The sequence below is a fragment of the Phaseolus vulgaris genome, chromosome 7 (genome assembly GCF_000499845.2).
Source record: "Phaseolus vulgaris cultivar G19833 chromosome 7, P. vulgaris v2.0, whole genome shotgun sequence".
Taxonomy (NCBI): domain Eukaryota; kingdom Viridiplantae; phylum Streptophyta; class Magnoliopsida; order Fabales; family Fabaceae; genus Phaseolus; species Phaseolus vulgaris.
The window spans coordinates 39926623-39942586 of NC_023753.2; the positions used below are offsets into that span (position 1 = coordinate 39926623).

General features: G+C 31.8%; 1 protein-coding gene across 1 annotated transcript; it reads right to left on the bottom strand.

Annotated features, from left to right (window-relative positions):
- Positions 1-622: 622 nt before the first annotated feature.
- LOC137827594 (acylamino-acid-releasing enzyme-like) lies at positions 623-10083 on the bottom strand. The gene is made up of 17 exons (XM_068633793.1): positions 9928-10083; positions 9377-9841; positions 8809-9033; positions 8499-8717; positions 8352-8420; positions 7347-7485; positions 6532-6683; positions 6355-6437; positions 6140-6261; positions 5972-6050; positions 5095-5272; positions 3355-3415; positions 3063-3185; positions 1696-1893; positions 1222-1290; positions 1055-1131; positions 623-881 (listed from the first exon to the last, which is right to left on the bottom strand). The coding sequence occupies exons 1-17, from the start codon at positions 10080-10082 to the stop codon at positions 818-820; spliced, it is 2478 nt and encodes an 825-aa protein (XP_068489894.1). The 5' UTR covers position 10083; the 3' UTR covers positions 623-817.
- Positions 10084-15964: the final 5881 nt, after the last annotated feature.

A 15964-nucleotide genomic window follows, 5' to 3' on the forward strand; every position in this document is an offset into this window, starting at 1 on the left:
ATCAAAATACGAATATATCTTTTAAACACGCTCATATTTAAAAACTAACTTCTTAAAAAATATATATTAATAAAGTATGTGACAAAATTGTGATATGATTATTAAAACCCTTAAAGCATAAAATTTAAACAATAAAAATTAATTAAATAATTATAACTTTTTTAAGAAAATCAATTATGAATAAAATTGATAAATATTTGATATTAGCAACCTAATATTTAAAATTGAATATGGACTTTTGCAATAAGCCCACTCATTGTGTGCCTAAACCTTAAACCTAGCCTCTTCCCCTTTTTTAATATGAGGTACTCATCACTGTTTCTGAATTCTGCATTCAATTCAACGTTTGTTTTCTGAATTATATAATTTAAAATTTAAAATTATATAATTAAAAATACATTTTCATATTGTGTAAAAATATATTTCAAATTATAGAGTATATTTCTAGATTAAGCATACGGATACATATTCTAGATCGACCAAAACATATTTTTTAAATTATAAATTATATAATCAGAATAGATTTTAAATTAAACCATCCAAAATGCTTCTCACATATACAGTTTGAACTTTTTTCATACCTATGAAGGGCTGAAAGAAAATGTAAGGTGCTAAAAAAACATTAGCAGACATAAAACAGTCCTCCTTGATTCATACAAAATCTGAAACAAAATTATCCGTAAATAAATAATCGATGGGAAATTCTATTAAATTAAAGTATTCTGTGTGCTTTTCATAACATTACCTTGAGTGAATTATTCTTTTTATTAAAAAGAGGTAGAAATACAGTGTCTTGTACATTCTCTGAAAATGCAGCTCATTTGCAATACTTGTTGAACCAGATCGCAATGTTAAGGTAGCTTTCAAAGTCGGATTGTGGTCTGGACAAAAGTTGAACCAAACAATATTATCAATTGCAATTATTTACACGGATCAAACGTAGATTTAAACTAAACTAAATTTAGTAATTTGTAAGAACTCTCTTATGAACTTCTCCAAAATTAGATAGTTACCGACGAAAGAGAGATGTAAGTTTATGTTAAGATTTGTTTACCTTTCAATTCCATGAACATCATTTGGAAACACGATGACTTTTGTTGGTACTCCTTTCTCCCTTAAAGCCCGAGCATACTACAAATTTAAACAATATGGTTTTATTTATCTGTCATATTGGTTATGGTTTATAAGGCTAAGAGTTTGCAGCTATATAATAATACTTACTTGTAGTCCAGTTGAAATTGGAACACGGAGATCTTGGGCACCCAGTAGAAAAAGCGTTGGTGTTTTTGCCTGAACATATCATCAATGCAAGATTTTAACAGCAAGCAGCGACAAATATTATAAATAGGCTTCAATTTTAGTTGTGTGGTGGAGCATTAACATTGAGACCAGTTCACTGGATAGTACAATACAACTTCATCATGCAATTCAAAGGAATAAGAGGGAAAAAAATTAAATAAAATCAAAATTCTAGGCAACAAAAGTTTCATTAATCATGAAAAATTAAAATAGTTAATGCATTTGTTCAAAAATTAAGCCTCAACTATTCCTTGATCCTAAAACTGCAGGCTTGTTATTGATACAAATGCTCATGCAATTGTTGTTTTCTAATCCTTTATTTGAAGCATGCTTAAAATATTGAGTAATAATATAACAACAATTTAATATTTCAAAACCATATGTAGGTGTACAGACCTTTGAGAGGTGTGAAATAGGAGATTTGCTATAAAATAGAGTTAGATCCTCTGCTGAAGGTGCTTCAGTAAACTTATCTTTACCCTTGGTTCCATATGTCTCCACATAGCACCAATCAGGGATATCAGTAGTACCAACCATCAGTGCAAGGTTACACACAGGATTTCTAGCAGCGGCTGCAACAAATTTCTCAGGTGCCTACAGCAATCAGAAAGACATAAAAAACAAAACCACAACGGAATTGTAAAACTTTAAAAAAAACAAAGTCAGACCACTATTAAAATGGATATTAGTTTTGCAAACTGAGTTAAATGCCAACATTTATACATACACCTTTCTATATAATATTCGAAGTGCTTTTTTTATATTATCCAATTATGTGTACATTATAAAAATTATTTGCTAAGTTATTTTCTGCCATTGATAAGTTATTTCTAATCCAATTATGTTCCATTCTGTTAATATAGTACAGTTGATGTATTGTTCAGCAAACATTTCAAAACCACATATCCCGGATTTGTTGAAAATGTTCAAGAAATTCTGGACATCAATAGATGTCAGGGTTCAAATGGCCTTATTTCCCATGTGCATCTATATAATCACAACTGTTAGACATGGTTTGATTATGTTAGAGATATGATTTGATAATATTATATAGGGAGGTATCATGATTTGATAGGAAAATGTTATCAAATACTTTTTATAATTAGATATTGATTTTGCTCCTAATTAAGATAAAAGAGAGTGAGAGAGGCATAGGCTGAATCCCTTATGTGTATTAAGCACATAGGGTTATGCATTTATAAATAAGAAAATACAAAGATATGAGCCTAAGCCCATTACATCTAACACTCATTATTTATTGTATCTCTTTTTTATTATAAATAAGAACAATCATAAATAAGAAGAATCGTGTGTTTAAACAGCATACAATATGGTTTGATAACAATAAATTGGGAGATATGATATAATTTATTAGGAAATGTCTTACCTAATATATCTCATTATTAGATATTGAATTTGTTCTTTATTATTGTATCTCTTCTTCATTATAAATAAGAATACTCATGTGTGTACACAACACACGAAACTCATAGCATACCTTCTGAGTTTCTCTCCTCTCAATATGGTGTTACCTATTTTGTCACCAATCCTTTCAACAACAACTATTATGCTGAAGTTGTTGTAATAATGTCAATCAATGCTAAAATAGATAAGCATCCCAAGTACCATAAATTAATTGACTGTTCAATCTCCAGCATAAATAAATTTGTGCTATATCCTTTTTAAAGTTAATATAAATCCATGGTTCAATTATCACAATAGCTGTTACAATCAGAATTTAAAAGTAACAGAACTAGTTGAACCTGGCCAATCAAGTGGGTTGTCAGAAAGCCACCATGTGAGCCACCAAGAACTGCAATCTTTGAAGGACTGGCGAGTCCCAAGTCAATGACATGATCAATAGCAGTGAGCACATCGTTGACATCCTGCATGTAACAAATCATGATCAGATCCAACAACATGAAAAAAGAAATATAGCCAGAATATGATAATAGCTTTGGAAGTTGGAACTAGCTTTTGAAGGTGAGATGTTGGATAGATAACACCACTATCAAGAGAAGAATTTAGAAATTAAAAGAAAAAACCACCACATACCTGAGAGCCAGCTTTTCCTGGAAGAGATTGCAAGGCTTCCTCGCCAAAGCCTATTGAGCCTCTGAAAATATTATCGTGTAAGCTTAGAACAGACTATATTTAAACACATCTTCATCTATAACTATTTGGATATCAAAAGAGGCCTTATGAGCTGTGAGATGATACAGGCTATCACATAAAAGTTCCACCAATATTATTCCGTTTTACATTAAAACACTTAGAATATATGATACAACAAACTTATTGTTAAAATATTGGGGTTAATGTTAATGCTAGACTTATTCTAAGCAAAATTGGGCTTACACAAGTACCAAACCACAAAATTAGTATAAATAGGAGAAATAGCATAGGATACTAAATAATACCATCAATTATTAATCATTTCTATCTATTATTTATTTTATCCACTCAAACTTACCAAACCACAAAATTAGCATAAATAGGAGAAAAATGATAGGATAAATAATATCATTATTCATTAACCTAATCCTATTATTTATCATTTCCATCAATTATCTATTTTATCTACTAAACCTATAATATAACACTATAAACATATTATTGAGGAGGATATGATGCTAAACAGGTTTATGCTATAATAAGTTATCTATTGCACATAAAATTAAATGTTGAATATATTACAACCTTGGGGAAGGCTTGAATTATTCTGTGCATTCTATAAGTAAAAGATACATACCAGAGAACTTTCGTGCCTTGAAATGAGATTTTTAATAGAGATTAGAAGTTTATATTATAAACTAACAGTTCACTTGAAACTAGAATGATTTGAATGGAAGATATTGGAGTAATTTTATTTATAATCTTGTGGGCAGATGGCTTTTCCACACAAACCAGAAATTTGGCAGCTTTGAATTTCTAAAGTCCTACAAGAATCATCCAGATATGAATTTATATGCTTGTTCAAAATATTAGGCTATTTTTTCATAAGGAGAAAAAGAGAGAATCAGATAAAATAGTTAAGGATTTTTCTGACGCGTGAAAAGTGTAAGCCTCCTTAACCGAAGTATTTTGTCAAGGATCCTAGATCTCTCTTGCCTCTTTTTGTCAATTTCATTCTGCATTTATTTTCTCTCATTCTATGTATTCCTTGTTATTCCAAATAATTACTATGTTTCAATTCAAATAATTCCAAATCATAAGAAAGATGGAGGTTTGGCTCTTGGTAATTTGATGTTGTCAAAGAACATTGCTCTGGAAAACAAATGACAATAGATATTTCCTTCGGAACCTCATTAACTGAAATGATAGGAAATTTAGTTTCACTTTTGGTCTCCATCACTCTATTCTTCTGCCCCAAGGCCCAACCAAAAAGATTTGATTTCTTGATCCTTTTGTGGCTTATGATGCAAATATTTTTTCAAATTTCAAACTTTCTGAATAAAGCTAGCTTTATCTTGATAAACCACTTTAAAAGTTCAAAGCTCCCTCTAAATTCAGGAAGTGAACTATATAGCTCATAATAGAATTACTACTTATAACTAATGACATGGTGCAGCATTTTAGACCTAGTAAGGCTGTTTCTTTCATGTGTGGTTCAAGCTCAAAATTACCAAGTCTCCTAGCACTGATCAGAAAGAGCATCACAGTGAGAATAAGAATCCATCTCCTGAAGAAACTCTACGTAAACAATCAACAGGAACATGATTGAACACATCAAATTTGTGAATTTAAATTGTATGGCTTGATAAAATGCTTGGAACCAAAGAGGATATTATTTACCTGTAGTTAACAATTAACAAGCTATATCCAACTGAGGCAAGATAAGCCAATGGCTTCGAAAAGCTTGACAATAATACAGAATGTGGTCCCCCATGAAGGACCACAATTAGTGGATCACATGCATCACTTTTCTTAGTTTTTGATGACACAAATATAGCTTCAAAAGGTTGACTAGCACCTGAAATTGAAGTTGACATAACAAAAAAGAAAATAAATTCCTCAAAAGAAATTTGAGTATAACCTTACATTGTGAATAAAATGCCTTCGACTTTTCAGATTTATTTATTTTAACTCAACTCTGCAATCAGTTTTATAACTTTAGGGATGATCAAGATCATCTAAACCATCAAATGACTTCAATATGACACAGCAAAGAACTATCAATTATATGTTGCTACTGTTTATCCATGACATTTCAGCCACACTTAACCCTTCTAGTACTATTCATAAAGGAAAAGACTATAAGTTCTACTCAAGTTTCTCCATCTTCATTTTCAATTGTTCCCCACTACAATTTAGCTTTTCTAAATTTCACAGCACCTTTATACAGGTTCTATTTAGAGCTTAACATTGTCTCCATTATCATCTTCATGAACCAATTGGAAACTTTTTCTTTACTTTTTATAAGGGTAAGTAAGAATGCAGAGAAGAATGAATAACATTTTTCATATACCATACTACACAACATTAGATGTCCAATAAAATTATTTGGAAGGGTTTCTTCTTCCTTGAGTGTTCAATTGGTTATGTTGCAGATACCATGAACCACATTATACCACGAGATGTTTACTTTAGCCATTTGTGGTAAGATTAAGAGCTATATTAAGGCAAACCCGTGCCATTTAATCAGCGAAAAGACTCCGAATAAGGCAGATACCTTTTGTTAAGCTTTCAGAAACATCCTTGACTGGGATCTTCATTATACTGGATGTAAGAGAGGAGATCGAGGATCTAACCTGTAGCCAATTTCCAATGATACAATTTGAGCATGTAACACTTTCTTAATTAATTTGTAGTAATATTTGAAAAGGAAACTTAACAAAACCTTGTCCGAGCACTTAAATATGGGATTTGAGACATCTGACCAACTCCATTCTTCATTATTAGTTGTATTTTTAACAATAGCTCCGTACTTGATTTGAGGAACATCTACTGGACTGCTAGAAACTGTATGAAGTTGAACAATTTAGAATAAACTAACACGTGTCATCACTCCAATATTTAGGGTCAAAGAAAAATTAAGCATCTAATGGTTAGTACCAGCAAGAATATTGTTCCCATCCAATGTAAGCAGACTCCAAGAGAAATTCGAGTTAGCAGGGGTGATCCGCAATATTTCTCCACTATATTTGATGAAAATGTAGAAAGTTGATCGTCATGATTTGCATAAAGATTTACATGAACATAACAAAAATGTATCCCCACTGTCATAGGTACCTCAACACATTGATGGAAAGTAAAACTTGATTGCTGTGCCATACAGAAGCTACAACCAAACTGTGGCCATCGGAAAGCCATGGATCACTGAGGATATTTGAACAGTAAAGCCCTGGGAAGCTGCCATCCTCCGCAAACAACACAACTGGAATCTTGAAAATTTGAAACAAAGGCCAAAATATTTAGCATAAGTTTGGGAGACAAGAAGACATTACCATGAAGCAATAAAAAACAAAATGAATATTTCCACATTTATTTTGAAAATGTTTTGGAAAATATAAAAATGAGTTCACAGGTTACGTCTGGGTGTTGCCTCAGACAACTAGTATTTGGTTTTTAAAACATTGCTAACAGCAAGAACTCCTCAGTACGAACAGCCTCATGATTCATGATATTGATACTAGACATGACGCTAGCCATCCATTCATTATCTTCTATGGAAATTGAAGCTAGAATTCAGAAACGATAACAAGGAAAACTAAGTTACTGTGCTTAACATGCTAACCACAGAGAACCAATTGGAAAATTCCTGTTTTTTCAGTAAACAAATTCTGAAATAAATTGTATAGATTTTCAACTAGAAGACAGCCTCATTCACCCATTATAGAAAAAGCTTTAACAAATTATTTCATGTAAAACCATAAACACATGGTTAAAATTTATATTTTCCAAAGCTAGTTCTTAAGCATAGGATAGTTGAGAAGTTCATACTCTTTAATAAAATGAATAAATAAAAGAGAAGCAACAGAAATAAATCTCCATGACATCCATTCAGATTAAAGTTAAACTAGACAAAAAAGGAAAAAAAAAATTACCACTTCATGAATTTTAGAAGATTGATAAAGCTTCATATCCTTAGGCCAATCAATTCTATGAAGTGAATTTGTAGCAGAATGGGCGCCAGAATCAACTGAACTTCTTGCAGATACAAATACAAGAAACTTTCCATCTGGGCTGGTAGAAAATTTATTCATAGGAATCAAGATCATAGAAATCAGATTCACACACTTATTACTGATAAGTTTTGCTTAAATTTTGGAGAAAAAAAAAACACAAATGCATGTGACTAAAAAAGACAAGTGATAATGTGTAAGATTTTAGGAGGTAACTAAACTTTCAGGAGGAAGTTTGAAATGATTTGGGCAGCTTTTAATCAGCAGAATTTCTCACACGTCTTACAAGGAGACACTGATAATGTAATGTAAGTTTCAAGGAATATATGCCACAAAGATTACTTTCATATTCTCCAAATAGTGGCAGTTGGCACAGAAGTCTAGGGAAAATAAGGAGCAAAAGATTACTTTTATAGAAGTAATCTTGCTAGGAAAAACAGTTAATAATGGAGAATCTAATGTATGTTTCAAGGAATATATGCCTCAAAGATTACTTTCATATTCTCTAAATACGGGCAGTTGACACACATTAAATTCACATACTTGTTACTGATAAACTCATTGCATAAATTTTAAAATAAAAGAGAAATATGAATGAACTACTTCCATATACTAAAACAGATAAGTGATAACATGTTCCATTTTAGAATGTAACTAATTTTCAGGAGAATGTTTGGAATGATTTTGGACAGCTTTTAATCAGAGCATAGTTTCTCACACATCTTACTTGGAAAAACTGATAATGTAATGAAAGTATCAAGGAATATAGGCCTTAAAGATTAATTTCATCATATTTTACAAAATATGTTATTTACACACCAAAAACTGGAAAACTAAAAATTCTACCCTTTTGTGGGGCTGGGGTGTGGGACTTTGTTTCAGCATATGAAATAAATAGAATAAAAGCAAAATGATTTTGGCTATTACCTGAACCGTGGATAGAAAGCACTACTAATGGTTTGAGTTAGGTTAACAGCCTGAACATCTTCAGTTGAGCTACATCAGTCAATACACCTTCAAACTTTAGTTCTGCACAACCAAACTTAATAAAAAGATATTCACTTTCAAACTTACTAAGTCTCAGTTTCATTTGCTTTTGACTCATAGTGTGGTGCTTTAACAGCATATAATGCACATGGCCTGTTATAGCAGTACTTAATACCAAGTTTTCTTGTCTCAAATGACCATCCAACAAAGACCAAATATTGCACAGAGCCTTCAATTGTTGGAGCCCACACAACTTGTCCAATACTCAAAGACTTGTCAATTCCTTTGACGGCCTGTACCTCTCCACTGCAAAATAACTGTTATAGTTAGCATTTCCTATCTAAAAAGTTACATCACTCATTATCAATTAAACATAAAACCATATATTATACAAAACCTAGTGATGTCGATGACAAAAAGGGCAGGCTGCCTCTTCCCTGCATACGTCTCTCCCCACTCCTCCTCCCATTCCCCTTGAGCTTTCCAGGTACCACAGTCCTTGTCTGAAGAACCACTTTTCTGGTAGCCACCCAGATCATTGAATGTGGGCTTTGCAGGAGCTGGCTCTTCAGCTACATACGCTATACAAGTTTCATTTAAATTCCAAGAGATCCCCTCAAACCTACAATAACACAAAACAGTAATCCAGCTCATAAATTTTAGGTGGTAACAGAGTTTTGTGCAGAAGTTTGATTTGGCGTATTTTGAATAAATAATTACTCATTTTACACGTCTTCCTTATAAAAAAACTAAGCAATTATTTCTCAAGAAATAAACTATTCCAAACAAGGATGTCAGTTTAATATTACTATTTAGCACTACTTTCTCACTCTACTTGTCACCTATTTCCATTCATAAATTAAAATTAGTTTCTACATAAATTAAAATTAGTTTGTAAGTTAATTGTAGAAACTTTATGAGTAAAAGATTTATTCGAACAGGCAAAAGAGCAACAATAAGTTTACCATCCATCAGTGTACACAGAACCGTGCTTGGATTGAGGAACATGAAACTCCTTTTCCAGTTGAGAGGAGCTCCAAATTTCAAAGCGGCAAGGACCTTCACTCTCGGGATTCCGAACAATGAGCAGCTTGGAGGCAGAAGGCGACGGAAGCATGGCGGAGACTCCGCTGAATTCGATCGGAAAGGGAGTCCAGTGAAAGGCAACGGTGGCGTCGGTTTGTCTGAGCAGGGAAGCGGAGACGATGGACTTCTTCCTCTTGTTGGTGAGAAGGTTGGGTTGACTAACGCAGAACATTGCCTGCGAAGGCATGTGGATGGTGTGGGAGTTGAAGAGCCATGCCTTGTCGATGGTGGGGATGGCGGTGAATTGGTGGAGATGGTCGGAGTGAGAGGCGTACTCTTCTTGCTCCTTGGCTTGGTGCTCGTCGTCCATTGGTGGAACTGGTGAAAACGAAAAGCGTCTTCTGCTGCAGATTGAAGCAAATAGAATGAATGCATGATGAATGAAGGAATGAAGGAATGAATGAATGATAACGAAATGAATGATTATTACGCAGTGAGTTGCAGTGATGAGCGTGAACAGTGAAGAATTGGATTAGGAATAGGAATAGGAAGTTGAATCGGGAGAAATAAATAATTGGGTGATGCTGCTACTCTTCCACACCAATTACCCACGCTGCTCCTGCTACCAAACATCTTGCTCTCCATTTATTTTTAAAATATCTTATATTTATTATATAAATTTCCTTTTATAAAAATACAAGAATTTAAAATAATAACAAACTATTAACTATATAATACAGATATATATAGACTTATAATTTCTAAAATATAAGAAATACATTAATTTATATATTATGTAACTATAAATTATATAAATTATATAAATTAATAATAAACATTAATGTATATAAAATATATGTTTCAGATTTTTTTATAGAAAATGTTTAATAAAATTGAATTTTAAAAAATTAATGTATTTTTTTTTAAATTGCATTAAAACCGTAATAAAATTGTCAAAAATTTAACAAATATTTTTTGAATTAGACACTTCACCAACACGATGAATATTATAGAAGTGTAGATGACATGTATTCGATAGAGAAACACCATTTAAATGAGGAGTGTCCAAACTTTATATATATATATATATATATATATATATATAAAACAAATAATATGTATAATAGATATGAGAATTTAGCATTGTATTGTATACCTTGTTCATTATGTTGAAATGATCTTGACAGGAAAAGAGTTGAGTTTGTAACAAATTTAACAAAATATTTACCAATAAAAAGCAAATAATATATAACAAACAATCAAAAGGCAAATAGTATATAAGAAATAATAAATAATTGTATATGAAGGTTACATTTTGTGTTTAGGCATATTTACTAACTCTCTGATGTAATTTATTTTTTATATTAGTCTCTCTCTCACACCCAGTTATTTTTATAGAAAGGTGAACTGATAAAAGTTATAGGAAATTACAAAATTTATATTATATACATGATAAGACATGACTAACTAATTTTACATTGAGAAACTCAATCGTAGTTTGAATATAAAAAAAAATTGAATTAATTCATTCCATTATATTACAAATTATATTTTAGCTTGTGAGTGTATTATAAATTGAATTGGGCTAAAATGATGGATGAACTTGATTATGGACCAAGAAGTCACAATTTCTTTTTCTTTCCCAAATATTATGTTTTCTTTCATTACCAAATAGGAAGGAAAACAAGCAAAATTAGTAAAATAAAATAAAAAGTTAAACAAGCAAAAATGAGGGATGAACTTGATTACGAAGCAAGAAGTCACAATTTATTTTTCTTTTTCTTAACCAAATATTAAGTTTTTTTTTCATTGCACAAAGGATGCTAGTGAAAAATAGGAAGGAAAACAAGCAAAATTAGTAAAATAAAATGTTAAACACCACCATTTCCAACACGTTTCGAGTAGAAGGTAACAGATAGACTGGTCTTTCATTTTGACAATATAACAAATAGTTGGTGTCTCTTCTAATCCTTTGATTCTTGTGATTCACTTGCCCCGTATTTACAGTACTTGTTGAACCTCAGAGGAAAAGTTAGGGTGGAAGGTTGATTCCAAAAGAAGAGAGAAATTTCTTATGTTTGTCACAGAAAAAGATGGAAATCATAGTATCCATCAAGATTAGACAAGACCTGAAGATTCCTAGATAGCATATTACCTAGTCAGTATATTCATATCTTCAGGGGAAGTATTAAGAACCAAGAAGACGCACCCAAAGATAAGCCAAGAACAAGTACTGAATAACCTTTGTATTATTGCTACTACACTTTACATCCACTAAAGAAACGATTATTGCTTTTACACAGGACTTCCCCTGTCTACAAAACTGTATTAAAGTAAATTGAGCCTCTAATGGATAGTACCAGCAAGAATATTGTTCCCATTCAATGTAAGGAGACTCCAGGAGAAATTTGAGTTAGCAGGGGTGATCCTCAATATTTCTCAACTACATTTGATGAAAATGTAGAAAGTTGATCGTCATGATTTTGCATAAAGATTTACATGAACATGACAAAAATATCCCTACTGTCATATCTACTCAACACATTGATGGAAAGTAAAACTTGATTGCCATGCCAAACAGTGGCCATCGGAAAGCCATGGATCACTGAGCATATTTGAAAAGTAAAGCCCTGGGAAGCTTCCATCCTCCGCAAACAACACAACTGGAATCTTGAAAATTTGAAACAAAGGCCAAATAAATAACGTAACATGAAAACAAAATCCATTAACAGGTAATTAAGGATAAATAAATAAACCACTCACAAATTCACACTGTGATAACCCTTCTAATTCAAAGAAACCGTTTTTATAAAACGACATGTAGTCATTTCGCCAAATTGTGGGACTCATGGTCATTTCTTTGATCACACTCTATAACAAACAATAAGTATTGTTAACACCAACTTCATCAAAAAAACAAACAACAATAAATACACAGTTGACTTACCGCAAAGAAAGAATTAAAGCAAAAGCGATCAACCCCTCTAGTTCTATGATATTCATCAAACATGAAAAAACCAAATGCAAATAACATAACCTAAAAATACATTGCAAGTATTTCAATTTACAAACTATAATTCAATACAAATCAAATGTTATACAAAGAAATGTTAACTTTTGACCTGGGACTTAATGAATGCAAGTCAGCCCCAGCCAATCAAGTTTTTTATATCAACAACACTGCAACAGTACAAAAAATAAATATTCAAAGTAATTGACTTAAATAAGTTAATTAAGTAATGATAAGTATCACTAGTTCACTATATATTCACTTACCGATTTAAGTGCAGTCCCTGCAATGAACACATTATTGTATATATCTTCATTCCACCAAGGGGTATGTCTTCAGCAACAATGGCTTTGTCTTCAATACGAGGACTAGGTTGGTCTTCAGCAGGAGGAAGTACTACTGACCAATGATTTACTTTGTACACTTGTTCTTGCAAAATTCTAATTTCCCTCTACAAATCACATAGCCTTTTGCTTTTGGGAAACTTCATGTTATTGAAGAATTGTTTCCCATTCACTGAAAAAATGGTCAATACATTCATGTGAAACAACACATACGACTTCAATAACAATGTCCAGCCCAGTCAAAGGCTATTCCCACGAAATAAAAAATTATGATAAACAAATTAAGGCAAAAATATCAACCACAAAGTTAACAATATAATCTACCTCAACTAATAAAAAAACATCATGTATCTTTCTTGACTGAAAGTTTACGCATGACCATTGCAAAAATCATGAAAAAACGAGAATTATTTCCCGCTTTGCCAAGTCCAACTGCCCACAACTGTTGCACAAAAACATTAGTGAATAAAAACCTTCTTTTTAAGACTATGAACATTACATTATATCACCCATTATCGTGAATTTTGAACATACTTGCAATACAGCAAGACAACCAACTAAGTATATCTCACACGCATTCTTTTGTTGGTAGTATACTTTGAAAGCCCGAGTTATACTAGAAACAACTACAAAAATCATCAACATTTTCACTCAACCTAAATTTTTCATCAGTCATTTTCTTTATAATACTACGTACATTAATCTCCTCTCCATCAAACAACTCATTCACCAACCCCTTCTGTATCATCCTCTAAATTTACAATTTCCCTCCAACACGCAATCTCAATCTCAATCCCACAAAAATATCCATTAAAGGAACTAATTTTTTCCTAAACATAAAACTTTGCTTACTTCCATTCTACCTACTTAAAAATTTCTTAGAATGGTAGTTGATATTTACATTATGTGTTTTACTTTGCAATACACTTAAAAGGGACATGTGGTATACTTTCTTTTTGAAAAGAAGTCAACCTACGGTCCACTTTCACAATGTACTCCGTTTGCATTGTGTGTTTCACTCTAACCTAGAAATTCAAGTCACACTATATTTAATGTATTTCAGAAATATAAAATTTATTAACAACCTTACAATATAATTCATCTTACATTGAAGTTATTTTCTTCACCATCACTCTGTCTTGAACTTGAAGTCATGTTGCAAACAATAAGAAAACATAACTTCAAGTTCAATACAGAGTGATGGTGAAGTAAAGAACTTCAATGTAAAATTGATTATATTGTAAGGTTGTTAATAAATTTTTTATCTCTGAAATGCATTAAACATTAACTATAGTGTAATTTGAATTTCTAGGTTAAAGTGAGACACACAATGCAAAGGGAGTACAATGCAAACGGAGTACATTGTGTTCTATTCAACGAGAAATGATACAACAGACTCCTTTTAAGTGGATTGCAAAGTAAAACACATAATGCAAATATCAACTACCGTTTTAAGAGAACTTCTAAGTAGCTAGAATGGGAGTAAGTAAAGTTTTATGTTTAGGAAAAAATCAATTCCTTTATCACTTATGGATATCTGTGTGGGATTAGGATTGCGTGTTTGGGGGAAGTTGTAAATTTAAAGGATGATACAAAAGGGTTGGTAAATGAGTTGTTTGACAGAGAGGAGATTAATATACGTAGTATTATGAAGAAAATGACTGATGAATAACTTAGGCTAAGAGAAAATGTTAATGATTTTTTTAGGTTATACATTTGCTTTCATTTGTTGTTTTCTATTTTCCTAAAGAGTTATAAGAATTTTTGTATGCTTTCCTTTTAGACTTTTAGACAATTTAGATGCACTCCACATGCACTATTGGAGGTGCAGTTCATCAGTTGTTTCCAGTATAACTCGAACTTCCAAAATATATTACCAACAAAGGAATTTGTATGAGTTATACTTAGTTGGTTGTGTTGCTGTATTGCAGGTATGTTCAAAATTCACGACAATGGACGATATAATGTAATATTCATAGTCATAAAACGAAGGTTTTTATTCACTAATGTTTTTGTGCAACAACTGTGGACAATTGAACATGTTGGACTTGGCAAAACGGAAAATAATTCTCATTTTTCACGATTTTTGCAATGGTCGTGCGTAAACCTTCGGTCAAGAAAAAGATACATACATGATATTTTATTTTAGTTGAAGTAGATTATATTGTTAACTTTGTGATTGATAGTTTTGCTTTATTTTGTTTATCATAATAAATAATTTTGTATTTCAAATTTTGTGGGAATAGCCCTTACTGAAGAAGAACGAAGGTCGAACATTGTTATTAAAGCCGTACATGTTTGTTCACATGAAAAACATGGATGTACTGACCCTTCTTTCTTTCAGTGAATGAGAAACAATTCTTCAACAACATGAAGTTTGTCAAAAGCAAAATATAGCCACTTACAAGAGGCTATGTGATCTGCAGAAGGAAATTAGAATTCTGCAAGAACAAGTGCACAAAGTAAATCATTGGTTAGTAGTACTTCCTCCCACTAAAGACCAACCGAGTCCTCGTGTTGAAGACAAAGTCAGTGCTGCTGAAGACTTTAGTTTCCTAGTACCTCAAGCCCTGGTAGGGTTTATGGTTAAGTGTTTAGGGTTTTACGATTTAGGGGTCTTTATGATTTTAAAGGTTTTAAGAGTTTAAGGTATATTGTTTTTAGGGTTTATGATTTTTAGGGATCTAAAGATTTAGGATTTTAAAACTGAAGTTGAGTTTATAAAGCAGAACGAATAGTTAAAGCAAATTAGATATGAAAGTGATCGTCTATTGGGGCAAGTACATGGATTAACTGAAAAAGTAGTATTGCACAAATAATATTGAGAGAAAATATTTTCACAATTGAATAAGTTGGCGATTAAAACAAAAGCTCTTGAGGTTTGTTGTTTTTTTTTTTATATTTTTGTTCTTTTATTTCATTAATAGTGCACTTCTGTGCCAAGTGAATTTATGTTATTGTGGGTTTTCTTTATCTGTCAAACGATCTTGTAGTCCTTATATAATTCTCTTATGCTCTTCATACATTTTTTTTTTATATGTTAGAAGAAGAAGTTGATAGATCAACATTCTAACAGATCAAGAACAGTGTATGAAGAGCAGAAGAGAATTATACAAGGGTTACATGATCGTTTGGCAGATAAAGAAACTTCACAGTAACATAAATTTACTTAA

Excerpts from the sequence above, each read along its gene's own strand:
- LOC137827594 (XM_068633793.1), bottom strand. The coding sequence starts at position 10,082 with ATGGAGAGCAAGATGTTTGGTAGCAGGAGCAGCGTGGGTAATTGGTGT. Across the intron at positions 8,718-8,808 it reads TTTGTCATCGACATCACTAG|TGGAGAGGTACAGGCCGTCA; the intron begins GTTTTGTATAAT and ends GTTATTTTGCAG. Across the intron at positions 8,421-8,498 it reads GCAAATGAAACTGAGACTTA|CTCAACTGAAGATGTTCAGG; the intron begins GTAAGTTTGAAA and ends TGACTGATGTAG.